General features: G+C 43.3%; 1 protein-coding gene across 2 annotated transcripts in view; it reads right to left on the bottom strand.

Annotated features, from left to right (window-relative positions):
* Positions 1-666: 666 nt before the first annotated feature.
* Positions 667-16,535, bottom strand: part of AFG3L2 (AFG3 like matrix AAA peptidase subunit 2) — a 40,470-nt gene continuing 24,601 nt past the window's right edge. For both annotated transcript variants that reach the window (XM_006269732.4, XM_059724256.1), the window contains 8 exons: positions 15,678-15,831; positions 12,184-12,291; positions 11,869-11,994; positions 10,883-10,993; positions 9,686-9,801; positions 7,766-7,966; positions 5,158-5,352; positions 667-1,665 (listed from right to left, as the gene is read on the bottom strand). In XM_006269732.4, coding sequence (XP_006269794.1) covers positions 1,429-1,665; positions 5,158-5,352; positions 7,766-7,966; positions 9,686-9,801; positions 10,883-10,993; positions 11,869-11,994; positions 12,184-12,291; positions 15,678-15,831 — 1,248 coding nt within the window. In that variant the 3' untranslated portion in view covers positions 667-1,428. The remainder of the gene's footprint in view (positions 1,666-5,157; positions 5,353-7,765; positions 7,967-9,685; positions 9,802-10,882; positions 10,994-11,868; positions 11,995-12,183; positions 12,292-15,677; positions 15,832-16,535) is intronic.

Below are 16,535 nucleotides of genomic sequence, written 5' to 3' on the forward strand. Positions count from 1 at the left end.
GTATAGCTTACTTGAAGGATTACAAACTTTTGGATGCAAACCATTCATTACACGACAACAGGCTTCTTAGGGACGATGCCCGGCCCCCCAATATCTTCCAAAATATTAAAATGTACACCTGGAATCAATTAAGCTGCCATCACTTGATCCTGAAGTTTCAGTCATTTCCACACTATCTAAGTTAAAGGATCTTTTGTCCATCACCAAAAGGACTCCAGTGGCTCAGTTTACTTGCTCTATCCCCATAAAAACAAAAACAAGGACTGTTTGGGAAGGAAACTGCTAGCCAACTTTTCCAAAAAAATGAGGAATCCTTAAGTGATGCAGTCTGTAGGTCACAATCAATTTCAAGAAGCTGACCATTATAAATGGTATAAAACCGTGTAAACAGGTAACTTACTTACAGTCCAAGTTATGTGTTTTCTTTCTAATCTCATCTGATGTGACATTGGTGCTCTTTATAACAACACTTTGTAACGGCAGCCCATTCCCTCTCCCACCCCATTTTTTACTCTTGCAGCCTTCCAGAGGCTTTTGAAGTGCTTGCCCAAAAACAGAATCCTGACTCAACCAAAGCTTGTAAGTCAGGGGGAATTTGTACAAATCAGGATCTCTGAATTGGGCCAAATTTCTCTCATGAGCGATCAGCTTAAAATACAGCAAAACTTCTTCATATAAGCACTGATTTTATTGACTCTTTCAAAGAAACCTTATTTACACAATGAACACAGTACATTCATGTGTTCAATACCTTACAGATCCTTGTAAAAAAAATTCAATAAAACTGAATAAGTTGAATTTAGTTTTACACTTTAAGACAATGAACCATGACTTAAATTACAAATCTATTCAAGCAGGACTTTATTTTCATGGCCAATGTTACAGCAGTTCTCCTATAAACTTTTTGCACTGGAGGAAGAAAACTACAGGTAGGCAAACAGTTGATATTCCTGCAAAACAAGCGTTTTGTAAGATCAGACCCTGGGTTAAGCCGTCAGTATTTTCCACATAAGGATGTTATGATTTACGCTTGGATGGAGATCAAATATACAGTCAGATTTTCTATATCAACAGTTATGGATACCTGATTTTTAACTTGGATTAATTTAGAAATGGACCTGCTTGACCAAACAGTTTCAAAGTATTGGGGGGAAGCTGGGGGTGGCGGTGGTGGGGGGGAAGCAGATATTCAGTTCTGTATTCCACTTTAGGCCAATCTTCAAATAGTCTCCCTTCGCTGACTGCTAAAAAAGAATCTTTTCCCTGTGAATGAGGACAACAAACAGGCTCAGATTCTTCCCATCTTTCAATGTAAGCCTCTACTCTTTCACTCACCAGCAGTAGAGGTTTGTTTGAATAAACAGATTTTAATACAAGCATTCTGGAAAACACTTCCATAGCAAGTCAATACCACAGCATATTTCAAAATTAAAATTGCATCCCTCCTGTGATCTGTCTGGCAACCTCCTCATCAGTTGTCTCCTCTTTCTCACGATCTTTGTTCCAGTCTTTCAGGCCTTCTGGGAGTGAAGTATCTTCATCTAAGCTGCCTGTGCCTTCAACAAATTCTTCATACGTAGATTTTTCTGCAAATGGTCTTGGGCCGAGTAATTCAACCATATCACTTTTATCCAGTACCTCCTTCTCCAGTAGTCGGAGAGCAACCTAAAGCAACAGAGAGGTATGTTACACATATTCAATGTTTTACTTGAAAGAATTTACAGGGTAGGTTGTGTTTAGGTTCTATGTCAATTCATTTTGGAATGAAAATTGGAACCTGAGATAGGGTGTGCTTCATACAGCATGATTCTATAGCATCACAGAAGCAGAGATTTGTATTTTAAAATCTTACTGGTACCAAGTGCACTGCCTTGTTTATCAGAAATTGCTGTTTCAAAGCAACGCTGTGAAGGGCTGTGGAGAATGTTATGTTAAGCCAAAAATGAACCTTACATAATATTCAAAACTGCTCCAGTATCTTTACACACTGGACCATAAGTTTTAGTAGGTCAGAGTTAAGAACCTGTTAAGAATATGCTAGAATTAAGTTAAGAAGAATAAGAATTAAGTTAAGAATATGCTATAAATTACAACAAATAATTATTGGTGAAGCTCTGCTCTGCAGAATAGAATGTGTACAGTATCAAGAAAGTAGGGATGCAAGATTGTAGGCTTAAGATTTTAAATTTCCTAGGTGAGTAGAATGAATGTACATTGTGGCACCAAGTACATGCAAACCTGAGCTCTGACATTATTTGAAAGGACAGACAAGGGGATATATTTACGAAAATATTTCATCAGAGAAAATGAAAACAAAGTGGGAAAAGATTACATGCTAAAAGAAAAACAAGTATGACTCACTCCTGTATTCTTAAGCAGAGAGGTTATTAGTGGTGTTAATCTGAAATCAATCAGAAGACAGGGTAAATATGCACCTTTATAGACTAAGTTTATATAAAGGTGCATTATCTACTCTGCCTTCTCATTCTTGTGTTCTTACTTTTCATTACTGTTAGAAATGAAGCGTCTACAAACTTCTTAAGTTTTGATATTCCTCTGAGATATTATGGCAATATCTTTTTATAGGGTAATAGCCACCTATTTTACCATTACTGAATCCCAAACAAGCTCCTGTATTTTTACAATGAAGTCTGTCAGGTAATGCATACCCAGGAAAAACATCCAGCCTTTATATTAAGTTTTCCTGGTCTGGAAGTAAAACATACACAGGAAGGAGCCAGAATTGAAGTAGAATGGTGCTAGATGATGTATTGTTTGAAGTTCAGCATTTCAGGGAGCATAAGAGATGATATGTTTGTCTTTTCTATGACTAAGTTAAAGGCTTCATTTCCAAAACCTTGATATTTAATTATTTTATAAAGCTATGTAGTTTTCTCAGAGTATATATTTCCTCCTGAAATAAGATGTCTTATTTTGATGAATTTGTCACAACCCAATTAAAGCAGTGCCCATGCCACAAGCAAGAGATACTATTCAAAGCAGTTTTATTTTGCACTAGGTTAACTAAGGGTTAACAAGATGATAGTAACAGCCTTCTTTGCTGTGCATGCCAAAAAGAGATTTATAGCTGCGCCACTAACAGAAATGAAACTTTTGCCTTCTGTGCTTTACATAAATCATTATAACTGGTCAAAGTAAAAAGGGAGTAGCCCTGCAATAACACCCTAGCGGAGACGCTATATAATTGGCGATTCTAATTAAATTTATGATGTGGCAAAAAGCAATTGGCTATTACACAAACAAAACCCGCTTGTACTTCCGCAAAGTCGGAGACCTCCGCACACACCTTGGAGACCTCTGAACATACATATCAGAGTAACTTGACAATTTGATCAATTGCCAAAGTCGCCCCGTCTTCGACCCAAATTTAGACGTAAATCAACGACTGCCGGCCCGAACATTTCTGCCCGAACATGCAGACCGACCTAACGAACTCTAAGCTGTAACTAACCAAGTATCTGACCTCCGTCATTCACCACCTTGACGGCGTAAGTAAACAATCTTGCTTTGCAACCTATAAGCGTCTTGTGCCTAATTCCACTCCAAGCGTCACAAGTACCCGCCTGACGGGCCTCTAAGGCCCCCGGACTCCTCGCTGCAGTGCACGGCAGCGACAGAATTTATATTTAAAAGTTGCTTTAGATGCAAAAAATCTACTTTTTATTTCAAATTGCAGGCTTTGCTAATAACAAATTCTGCCTTTTACTAGAAGGAAGGAATGCTTTTTTTAGCAAGCTATGTTGAACTCTACACGTATTGCAATATGAAATGGGCATAATGTATTTGTTACCAGAATGCCATAATATTTGTAACTACTGGCAAGAAACTGGAAAGTTTAAGATGGCTCGAGAATGTATTGGTCTAAAGAACTCAACATGTTTACACCCATGGGCTTTGTAGATATGATCAATTTCTACTGGGAGAATCCCTGTTTTCCTGGTAGAAACCAAAGGCTTTCCCCAGCCCAGCTCCCACCCCTTCCAGTATTCCCTAAAACAGTATCCAGTACTCCAGTGCTCAGGTGGGTGGCAGGGACAGTGATTTCAAAAGCCAGAGAAGCTGGGATCTGGGCTTGGGGAAAGCATCCTTATGCCTGCTTTCCAACCCCTCCATCTTCCTCTTGCCATGTGCACTATATCCGGCTGACCAGGAGCAGAGTGGGAGGAGGCAGACTGTTGTGCCACAAGGCTTAGGAGCCTTGCCACTATTGCAAAATGCCCCTGCCTTGTTCTGGACTGTTTTGGGTCAGTCTGGAGTAGTCGAGCAAGGCAGGCTGCCATGCCCCTGCAGTAAGACTCCCAGTATTCTGCTGCAGAACCTGCATGCTCCCCCTCTCCCTGCACTCCTCTGAGTTGGCCTGGAGGAATGAAAGGAGCAAGACTATTCTCCAGGAGGGGAGAATTGGGAGGGTTCCCACCATAGCAGGATGAATCAAGTGATTGGTAGGATGAGGGAGGCATTTTCCCAGGGCTGCAGCCCTCCTGGGGCTGTGTAGGAGCTGCTGCTTTTCAGTGGCTGCCAACTACCACTTTAGAGCCTGCCTCCTTCCCAAACAGACACGGGGGCAGGCTGCCAATTAATGGGCTCCCCTAAGAGTGGAAGTTGCTCAGGGAGCAGCCCTCTAGTGTCTGCTGGCTAGACAGCTTGCCTGTGAAGCTCTCCAGCCATGGGGCTAGAGGAACATCTGTACAGTCCAGATCCAAGCTGTAATTTCTTCTGGTAGAAATAAATGTGCGTACATGCCTCTAGAGAATATACTTTCCTATTTAGCTTTTAATTTCCAAGATAATAGAAAAGTAGGGCTGGAAGGGACTTCAGAAGGCCATCTAGTCTGATTCCCTACTTAAGGCAGGATCATCTTATCTAAGCCACTCTATAACAAGTTTGTCTAACCTACACTTAAAATGCACAAAACCACCTCCCTCGCACAACTACCAGGCACAATGCCCAAAAACACCAATAACACCCTCACTTGCCAGAGATAAAGAAGTGGAACACAGGCAGTCAACATCCTGCAACTGCAAGGGGGGGCAGTAGCTTGTTAAAATGCATTTGAGCCATCCAAGAAAGAGGACCGTGTCCCCTGGTTGCAGAGGAAGGTAAATTGAAATTGGTATTGGGCAACACAAAGCTTACCTTCTCCACATCTGCTTTCTTCTCATTCAAAAGATTTACTGTCCTGTCATAAGCAGCGTTAATAAGTGATCGCACTTCTTCATCAATCAATCGTGCAGTTGCTTCACTGTAAGGCTTTTCCAATATCTGCTCTCCTTGATGTGGGAGATCAAAGGAAATCTGCCCTACTTTTTCATTCATGCCAAACTGAACAATCTGAAAATTTAACAGATTAAGTAGTGAAATATTTAGATTTTGGATTAAGTAGTAGTGTTGATGATTGGAGCATGTGAAAAAAAAAGCAGATTTCTTATTTGGACTAATTTATAATTAACAAATGTTTCTTTTGACAAAGAATAACTACTATTTACTTCCTTTTAAAGGGGTATTCTAAAAGATGGACAAGTTTGAATGGAAGATTCATTTTTAGTTTTTTATTTAAAGTTTCAAAACAGCCTAAACAAACAGTGAAATTTCAAAAAGGTGGCATTGTTCATGATGCTTTGCTGTTTAACAGATGTTTCATTGTAATTTTGTTCTTTTTAATTTTTCCATTACATTTCACAGAAGCAATTATTTTACTCTTTCAGAGGCACATTTATCTAATCAAGTTATACTAAGAGAAGCAAAAACCATCACCACTCTCAAAATAGATCCTAGAGTAGTAACCCCTAACCCTAAATGGTGATCAGCTAAAGCAGGGGCTTTCAACCAGGGGTACTTGGGATGGCCTCAGGGGGTACTTGGCAGTGGGTGTTGTTGCCACTGCTGGCACTTCTGCTGCTGCTGTGCCGCTGGCCCACTCGCCAATTAGCTGCAGAGGATCCCCACCCCCTGCCACTGATTGGCTGCTGGGGACCCCCCTCCCTTGCTCGTCGACTGGCTGCTTGGCAGGCCTCATGCCCTCAGAAGGAGCTACCATCTCTGCTGTTTTCATCCAAATCTGCTGAAAAATGACCAAGTCATAGGTATTTCAGTGATTCCCCATTATAGTCCATGGCCAAATCTCCCCAAATCAGCACCAAATCTTCCAAAGCAGATTCAGCCAAATCAATTCGGGACAGTGATCCAAATCAAATCAATATCCTCCGAACTGGCTGAATCCAAATCAAATACTTCCCTATTTGCACAGGCCTAACAGGCATAAATAGGGTGACCATATGTCCTGGTCTGGCCAGGGCACTTACAGATTCTGTAGCCTGGTCCTGGCTGGTTGGTCAAAAGTCCCAGGCTGGAGTCCAGCAGGTAGTCAGCCGGGCAGGCATTGCTGCTGCTATGTGGGAACAAGGATGTACCATGTGTGGGCAGGGTGGTGCCTGCTCAGTCTACCCACCTTGCTCCCGGCTGAGCAGCAGCAGTGCCTGCCCAATGCATTATGCTGCTCCACCTGACTGCCAGACTCTGACCCAAGACTTTTGACCAACCAGCTGGGACTGGGCTACAGATTCTGGCAGTGTCCTAGCCAAACCAGGCTGTATGGTCACCCTAGGCATAAAGGAACTCCCTATTTACGCATTTCCCTTCTAAAACAGAGGTTTTAGGTGTTACATACATGTTTGGTTTTTTTTAATTAAAAATTTTCCACAGGAAAGAATTTTTAGTTTACTAACTTGGGGATACGTACACCCATATATGTGACAGATTTTTGATGTTACTGACCTGAGCACTGCTTGTCTTCTCGTTATTTTACAGTACCTGATGCATTAAATGCATGGTTCCCAGTCTTAACTAGATAAAGGCCATGTATGTAGTTGAGCAGCTTGAACTCTATGCTGTACAACTGTAGAAACATTTGGACCCAACTTGTCAACTACAGGTCAGTCGCATCTTACGCGGAGGTTACGTTCATAAGTCAGCGTGTAAGGCAAAAATCGCATATAGTCAAATAGTCTATTACCATGCCAGCGATTTGACTAGTGGTGACTGCCTCTGCCTCCAAAACCTCCCGCCGCCATGGAGCCATGCTTAGAGCTGTGCGGCCACTGGCAGCAGCGCAGCACTGGGTGGTGGTGGAGATGGCTGCATGCTGCCCGGCTACACAGCTCCGGGCAAGGCTCCATGGCGGCGGTGGGAGGTTTTGGAGGCAGAGGCAGTCACCGCTGGCAGCATGGTGGTGGCCGGGCCTCCAGGTAAGCGGCAGCACTGCGTGCAGACTCAAGCCCCGCCCCCCCTCCCACCCTGCGTAAAGTTGAATTTGCACAAGTTAAATGCGCATAAGATGCGACTGACCTGTATAGCCATTTTGGAAGTGCAAGATTTCTGCAAAGATTTAAGTATAGGTATCTCCCCCATACATTCCTGTGCCACAGGAACTTAAATTTCCTTATTTACAGGAGTAACTTATAAAAACAAAATAAAGTCTTAAAGTAAGATGGCTTTGTTATTAAGGCACACATACAATACAATGGCCACAGCAGTTATGAACTATTGCTGTGGGCAAAGACAAAACACAGATGCATAACTCTGTGTACTCCATACATACTGTGGTTTGAAAATTTAAGGTCCAAGAGTGAGGTCCAAACCATGCAATTCAAAACCTGATTAGCCAAGCAAAAATGTGGCTTCTTTCAAGCAATCCTGTGTATGACTAAGGGAAGATTGTAAGAAAGTTTTCACATGAAGCACAAACCTGAGCATATGCGCTCTGAGTCACCTTCCTCAAGTCATCTTGGGCTCCTGTTGTAATTTTTCCAAAGAAGATTTGTTCAGATACACGTCCTCCCAAGGTCATGCACATTCTGTCAAGTAGCTGCTCTTTGGTGTACAGGTACTGCTCTTTTGGTAAGTACTGAGCATAACCTAATCCTTTGCCACGTGGAATAATAGATACCTTGGTTTAAGGAGGGAGTGGGGAAAACAGAGCAAACCAAAAAAAAAAAAAATCACACTCCAAATTACTGCAATGTTATAATCTCTGACAAGATAGCATATGAAAGGAATGTCATGGTCCTATAAGAAAAAAACCCATATACGCATACCATATACCATCTCTACGGCTTGTAGTCTGTTGCTGAAAACCCTGGGCTTATTTTTGGAGAGGGGAAGTGTGAGAGTTGAGAACTGTTAGTGAAATGTTGGATAGTTTTACCCAAGCATTGAGTGAATCAGCTATTAGATAGAAGTGCCAAAAAGCCCTACTGAAGCATGTGAGCTATACAGATGCTGGGGAGCAAGGTCAAACTGACATGACTCCTCTTCAGGTAAAGCACTGTTTTCAACCCAAATGGCAATCCATCTTTCTTGCAGATGTCAGTGCATATATACTGAAATGCTTTTTCTCAAGCATTTTCTATTACCATGGATTATGGCCTATGGTCTATTCAGAACAGTAGCAGTCATTTAAAATCATATATGTAGGCTGGACTATTTTAAATGTGCTCTACATTTGAGAAAATAATTAAATTTGCAGGACAGGTATACAAAAGCAAAAAGATTATGAATTAATGCTGATTGAAAGCCAACCAACATGGATGAGCACTGTCAATAACTACAATATAGCATTACCCTAATAAATAAAAGGTTTGGGACTGGTTAAAGTATTTTAGTTGGTCTGAGAAGCATTCATTACCAGCTGCCATACAGATATAATTTAGCGAACCTAAATTAAAATACACAATATATTGAGATCAATAGTTCTCTGCCTCTTTCACAGTGGAACCTTCCCTCACCCAGGTGACTGAAGCCTAGCTTACATACCTCACTTATACCGTGGAAAGACTGGGTAGTTGTATCTCAACAGTATCTGTTTTTCAACTCGCAGTCTTCAGCCCTCCTTAACTTTGAAGGAAAACAATCCTAAACATTTGACTGGGTATTCAATCTGAACTCCATTTAGCCTCTGGCAATATTAGGAGAGGCCAATTATTGTACTGGTTCTGTCTTCAAAAGAAGACGACCAAGACTCACCAACTAATTTCATATAAGCTAAAAACAGCTGTTCAGAAGCTTGCATCTTATGGGCAGTAATGATCTGAACTAAAGATGATGACTGCAATCTCCCCCCTGCTGCCAAATCTTGAACCCAATGTGGCAGGTTGGAGCCAGGCCACAACCCTCCCCCAACATGGCCAGATCAGGGCTGGGCCAAGCCCCTTTTCCCTGCACAGCTGGATCAGGGCTGGGCCAAGCCCCCTTTCCTTGCATGGCTGGGGCCAGGCTGCCCCCCACTTCACCTTTGGGGACTGGGTCACACCCCTCCCCCTGTTGCCTGGTTCAGGCGGCCATGCCCCCTTCCCTCTGCCTGACCAGGCTGCGGCAGGGCCACACTTTCTTCTTCCCTCCTCAAACTGTTTCTCCACAGGGTCAGGCCATGCCCCCTCCCCGATGCCAGGCTGGTTTGGGGTTGAGCCAAGTCTCCTTTCCCCACATGGCTGGATCAGAGCTGGGCTACCCTCACCATCCCCCTCCATCTGGTCACATAGGGCCCTACCATGCACGTCCCAAGTGCTGAACAGAGTCCACTAGATGGATCCAGCCCATGGAGGGACTGGGCACTACCCATCCAGCCCCATGTACAAAGGTTGAGCACTACTGGTTTAGCTTGCTTTACCTTTAAGAGTGGGTCAGCATGTTCCAGAAACCATCCTGCAACTGCATGCCCTGCTTCATGATATGCTACTATCTTTTTCTCCTCCGGTTGAAGTACCTGAGTTTTCTTTTCCAAACCTTTACAAAACAAGTATTAGTTTACCAAAAGTTTCAAACCGTTTAATCCCAGCAAAATCCCTTTAGTATGCTTCTATTTCCTATTACTGTATCTTATATATGTTACGTTAGTCCTGGGTATGACCCTAAACTGCATCCAACTGGAGGGCCTGGTGGCAACATGGTGGGGCTACTCGTGGCAGGGTAGTGCCTACAAAATACCACAATGTAGCAACCTCCAGAGTAAGGTGAGTATACAGTACCTCAAAACCATAGCCCCCACTGCCTTGTGGGTAACTCCTTGGTTGGATAAAGGCTAAGGGACATCACCGTGACAGAAATATGATCTCAATAAAGCATTAGGCTGTCAGCAGTCATTTTTAGCTGTTGCTCTCTGGTAGAACAACCATCAAGGCATTGAAAGTCTAGAACTGGTCTGGTCTGTGGATCCTGTCTCAGTGGTCTAAAGGGAGGATGGTAGGTCTTGGGCAGCCTCTACTCCTCCATAGGCTTGCCTAGGTGTACACATCAAAGATCTTGGTGCAATGGTCACAGACCTCTTACTGTACACCATGATCGAGAGGACTGATGGTTGCCTGTATATGTTGTTTGGCACTGACACACATTATATAGGAATAGTAATAAGTAAAAGAAGGAAAAAGGGAAAGAACATAAAATAAAACTAATAATATTTTGCATTATGCTCTGTATTTATGTCATTAATATGATACTGTTATCTTAACATGATACAGTTTCAGTGTATTCTGATGCTCTTTATCAATGCTATTATTTTAAATAGCCTGCTCTGTATAGCAAGTCTTTTAAATTTTACCAAATCTCAAAACAGGTATTAAAAATTCTTCTTGGCCCTCATCTTGAACAAATGAGGGAAAAGCATCAAATGAAATTTGCAATGGAAGGGAGAATTACTACAGCAGTGGTAACCTAATTCATTAAAATCTTATGCTACATTATCAACAAGAAAGGGTATAGTTAAAACTGACTTAAAAAAAAAAAACAAGCTACCAGATCCAAACTACAGCATATAAAGAGAATCCTCCTGCCTCGTTTTCTTTTCAGATGATTCACTCTACTCTCTCACCTCCAATTACTCGTTCAATTGCTTGCTCAAAGTGCTTTTGGTTTATGGCATCTGAAAGGTGTCTTGCAGCAATTAAAGCAGCTTCGTTACAAACATTAGCAATGTCCGCACCTAAAAACCAAGGCAAAGAGTAAATCATTTTCAACTACTGCTCTCTCAAGTCTTTTAGGAGAACATAATGTAATCTAGTGTTAGCTAAATACTAAGCACCCCAATAAACTAAATCTCTTCAGAAACTGAGAGCAAGGTTGCAACTGCTACAAAAAAGTTTGTTTGCAATGCTGACTCATAACTATATTATGTGAATTGATCTAAATTTTTTTAACCGGTTATCAAAGAATTTGTTGCCAAAAGAACTAATTTGTTAAGTCTCATCCCTCAAAGTACTGTCTGTCATAGGCCTTGTACAAAATGAGTAATAACAGCATAAACATCTCCCATATGGGCCCAGTATGTGCTAATGCTTGTTCTAAATATCATCCAGGAATATAATGACAGCTTGGTCTGCATGCCATTTGATAACTGTTCTCTAAAGAGACTTGAAATAATAGTAACATTTAATGAGAACCACAGTTTTTTTTAGCACTGAAGACCAGAGATAGGTATAGGCAGAAAGAGTTATATTTAGATCCAACAGTTATTGCTATCTGGTAGCATAAACCTAGGTTTGATTAGGACACAACACCTACTGATGAAAGCCTACATATACATTGCCAGGAAAGTATCTCCAAGTCTGGGGGAGCTGGAGCAAGATTTGAATATAACAAAACTACTGAGAGAGATAGAATATACATGTACATAAGAAAAAAAAATACTTGTATTGAATTTCTCTCTGCAATAATGTCCAGAGTGGCAGAAGGGCAGAATGAATGTTAGTAAACCAGAGAAGTGGAAGGAATGAAAAACTACTTCTACCTCTGCAATAACTGGTATCACTTGTTTAATACATGCAAACTAAACATGGCTTTGCAAAGTAATTCACTTACCTGAAAACCCTGGAGTTAGTGATGCAAGTTTTCTTGCTAGATTATCTTTATTTAATGTACTATCTAATTTCAGAGGCCTGAGGTGAACTTTGAAAATAGATGCTCTTCCTTTTATATCTGGGGGTCCTTTAAAAGGGGGTTGAAAAGAAAAAGAAAGATTATCTTTTGAATACGAAGCCTTTCCTTTTTATATACAAGACTTGATGCTGCAAAAAATCAGGTATGGAAATACCTCCAATAATTTTAATGGAACTACTCAAGGGCCTAATATTAATATTAAATTCTATACAGACTACAGTAGAGCTAAGAACTTACCAAGATAGATCTGCCTATCAAAGCGTCCTGGCCTCATCAGTGCAGGATCTAGTATATCTGGTCTGTTTGTGCCTGCCAAAATTACTACATTTGTGGTAGTGTTAAACCCTGCCAAAACAGAACATGAAGTGTTTAAGTATTTGACTTCACACAATCACTGTTTATTTATGCAAGAAAAGCCCAACAGATGCAGCAGGAAGTAGGCTGCACTTTAATAAGCACCTTAACTACTGCACCTTAATAAGCCAAATATTTAATACAATGAGCAGCAATACTTTACGTCAGTGGTGCTCAACCTTTTGCACCCCCTCGACAGATAAGAGGGTGGGGCTGGTATGCAGGCCAAATCAAGGTAATTGTTTCAGGATTGGGCCCTGGGGCCTAGTACCACTCATAGATTCATAGATGTTAGGGTCCGAAAGGACCTCAACAGGTCATCGAGTCCGACCCCCTGCATAAGCAGGAAAGAGTGCTGGGTCTAGATGACCCCAGCTAGATATTCATCTAACCTCCTCTTGAAGACCCCCAGGGTAGGGGAGAGCACCACCTCCCTTGGGAGCCCGTTCCAGACCTTGGCCACTTGAACTGTGAAGAAGTTCTTCCTAATGTCCAATCTAAATCTGCTCTCTGCTAGCTTGTGGCCATTATTTCTTGTAACCCCCGGGGGTGCCTTGGTGAATAAAAACTCACCAATTCCCTTCTGTGCCCCCATGATGGACTTATAGGCAGCCACAAGGTCGCCTCTCAACCTTCTCTTGCGGAGGCTGAAAAGGTCCAGTTTCTCTAGTCTCTCCTCGTAGGGCTTGGTCTGTAGGCCCTTAACCATACGAGTGGCCCTTCTCTGGACCCTCTCCAGGTTATCCGCATCCTTCTTGAATTGCGGCGCCCAGAATTGCACGCAGTATTCCAACTGCGGTCTGACCAGTGCCCGATAGAGGGGAAGTATCACCTCCTTGGACCTATTCGTCATGCATCTGCTGATGCACGATAAAGTGCCATTGGCTTTTTTGATGGCTTCGTCACACTGCCGACTCATGTTCATCTTGGAGTCCACTAGGACTCCAAGATCCCTTTCCACTTCCGTGCCACCCAGCAGGTCATTTCCTAGGCTGTAGGTGTGCTGGACATTTTTTCTCCCTAGGTGCAGCACTTTGCATTTCTCCTTGTTGAACTGCATTCTGTTGTTTTCTGCCCACTTGTCCAACCTGTCCAGATCTGCTTGCAGCTGTTCCCTGCCCTCCGGCATGTCCACTTCTCCCCATAGCTTTGTGTCATCTGCAAACTTGGACAGAGTACATTTCACTCCCTCATCCAAGTCACTGATGAAGACATTAAAGAGTATCGGTCCAAGGACCGAGCCCTGCGGGACCCCACTGCCAGCACCCTTCCAGGTCGAAACCGACCCATCTACCACGACTCTCTGGGTGCGACCCTCCAGCCAATTTGCCACCCACCAGACTGTGTAGTCATCCAAGTCACAGCCTCTTAACTTGTTCACCAGTATGGGGTGGGATACCGTATCGAAGGCCTTCCTGAAGTCTAAGTATACGACATCCACCCCTCCTCCTGTGTCCAGGCGTTTCGTAACCTGGTCATAAAAAGAGACTAGATTGGTCAGGCACGATCTGCCTGCCACGAACCCGTGCTGGTTTCCCCTCAGCATGATTTGTCCTGCCAGGCTCTCACAAATGTGAGCCTTGATAATTTTTTCAAAGACTTTGCCAAGGATGGAGGTGAGACTGACTGGCCTATAGTTGCCCGGGTCCTCCTTCCTCCCCTTCTTGAAAATGGGGACCACACTGGCCCTTTTCCAGTCCTCCAGGACTTGGCCCGTGTGCCACGAGGTTTCAAATATTCCCGCCAGTGGCTATGCAGTGATGTCGGCCAGTGCCTTCAGCACCCTCGGATGGAGCTCATTCAGGCCTGCCGACTTAAAGGCATCCAGTTCTTCCAAGTGACTCTGCACCATCTCAGGGTCTACGCATGGAAGTCTGGCGCCTTGCTGCTGCCTCTCTACAACCCCAGTGAGAGACTTGTCGTGCCCCTCGCTTAGGAACACTGAGGCAAAGAACTCATTGAGGACTTCAGCCTTGTCCCCCCTGTCCGTCACCAACTGTTTCTGCCCATTTAGCAGGGGTCCTATTCCTCCCTGGGCCTTCCTTTTACTCCCAATATATCTAAAAAACAATTTCTTGTTGTCTTTCACTTGGGTTGCCATCCTCAGCTCCATGGTAGCTTTGGCCCATCTAACTGCCTCCCTACGAGCAGAGGAGGTATATTCGTCTTTGGTGATCTCTCCCTGTTTCCACTTTTTATGTGCTCCTTTTTTGGCCCTTAGGCTGCCCTGGATTTCTCTGGTCAGCCAAGGAAGCCTCCTGGCCCCTTTCCCTCTTTTGCCTCGCACAGGGATCGTCTTGCTTTGTGCCTGAAGGATCGTTTCCTTAAGACACAACCACCCTTCTTGGGCTCCCATCACTTCAAAACTCCTACTCTGCAGTGCGTCCTTGACTAATCGCCTGAGTTCACTGAGATCAGCTTTCCTAAAGTCTAGCACTTTCACTCTACTAGTTACCTTACCTTACTAGTTATTACTCCTTCCCTTGCCTCCATTGCCAGGATTCATCCTAGGGGGTCCAGCACTGCCCTTTTCCACCCCAGCAAGCCAGGCCAAGATTCAGTCCTGGGGCCTGGTGCCACCCTTGCCCAGCCCCCTGCCTCCACAGGGCCATGAAACTGCCCCTGCCTGCCCTACCCCACTGGGATTGGGCCCTGGGGCATGTTGCTGCCCCTGCCCAGCCCTCTGCACTAAGATTGGGCTCCAGATCCAGGACACAAGGCTCTCCAGATGACATGGTGCAGTGGGTGGCATTTGGCCTGTGGGCTGAGCACCCCTCCTTTACATTATGATCAAAGACAATGATACTATGATGTTCAAATATTTGGCAAAATATTTCCATATTTTCACAATTAGATGCACACACTTTCAGCTCTGCTTTGGGCAAGTTTCTGAATTAAAGTACTAGTTTAACCAAAGCAACTAACAGCAAATAGAACACTTATGAAATTGTGAACCTCACAACACTAGCTGAAGCCTGCTAAAGGTGCAGACCAGTTTTGTGCAACATCTTCACCCAATTCTGCCATGGGGAACTAAGGCGTCAAACACTGTCAGCACTTATAATTCCTGAATGCACTCAAACACCTCAAACTCTGCCAAACTGAGTAGTCTTTCTTAAATTTAAATGGGGAAAGAACATGTGTGTTCATTTTCACGTATACATTCTCTCTCAAACCTCAGCTGAAATCCTGGCTAACTGATGAGAAGAGCAAGAGCACTCATTTGGGTATTTTTTTCCTCCCCTCCCCCCATGCCCAGATTGATACTAAGTGGGGGGAAAAATTATTGGACTCAAACATTATGTCAATCTATCACAAAAGAATCAACAGATGCCCAAGAGCTTATTATACACTGTTATTAGAAGATGAATACTTACCATCCATTTCTACTAGAAGCTGGTTGAGTGTGTTCTCTTGTTCACTTTGCCCTCCAAAGTTGCCCCGTGCTCTCTTCCGTCCTACTGCATCTATTTCATCAATGAAGAGAATGCAAGGGGCATTTTTACGAGCAAGAGAAAATAAATCTCGGACCTTAACAAGACAGCAAAATACATGAGTTATTTTTAATCATCTTAAGGTACATAAAACATATGTGAGCAAGATCAATACCACTATCACACTACTGGCTGTTATACTGCCAGCTATTCTCGCTACTGAATGTTCAAGTCTCCTGCCCAACTCAGAAAGCTCTGGAAGACTGCTGTAGCTACTACAGTGGTGTAGCTCACTCAAAATCAGTCATGTGTGACCAGAAGTTTTATAAATTTGTCCTCCTTGGCAATACTTGTGTACATTCATTGCCTTTCATTTGTTTATATAAGTGTTCCTGAATGAACCTCAGAATACTTATAAAAAGGTTACTCACAGTGGGTGCATCTACACATGCGCTTTACTGAAGGGTTGACTAAATAGCTCTGCGGTAAAGCATCACAGTCTACACACCCGCCAGTGTTAGGGCGCAGTAAATTAATTAACTCTACCATAGGATTGTACTGTTAGGGACAGTACTATCTTATGGTGAAGTAATTTACTCTTCAAAATGCACATGTACACAGTGACAAGATCTGGCTGGGGCACGAGGGTGCTAAAGTGTGGAGGGTATCTGCCACCTAGCCACACACTGTAGCACCCCTGTGTCCCAGCCAGCCCCAATGCTGCCTGACGCCACCACCTGGAGCCTGGGACTGAGTCCCTGGGCCCCCTGGCAGCGCAGGGCTTCTCCACCTCAGCTCAAA

This window comes from Alligator mississippiensis, chromosome 3 (genome assembly GCF_030867095.1).
Source record: "Alligator mississippiensis isolate rAllMis1 chromosome 3, rAllMis1, whole genome shotgun sequence".
Lineage (NCBI taxonomy): Eukaryota > Metazoa > Chordata > Crocodylia > Alligatoridae > Alligator > Alligator mississippiensis.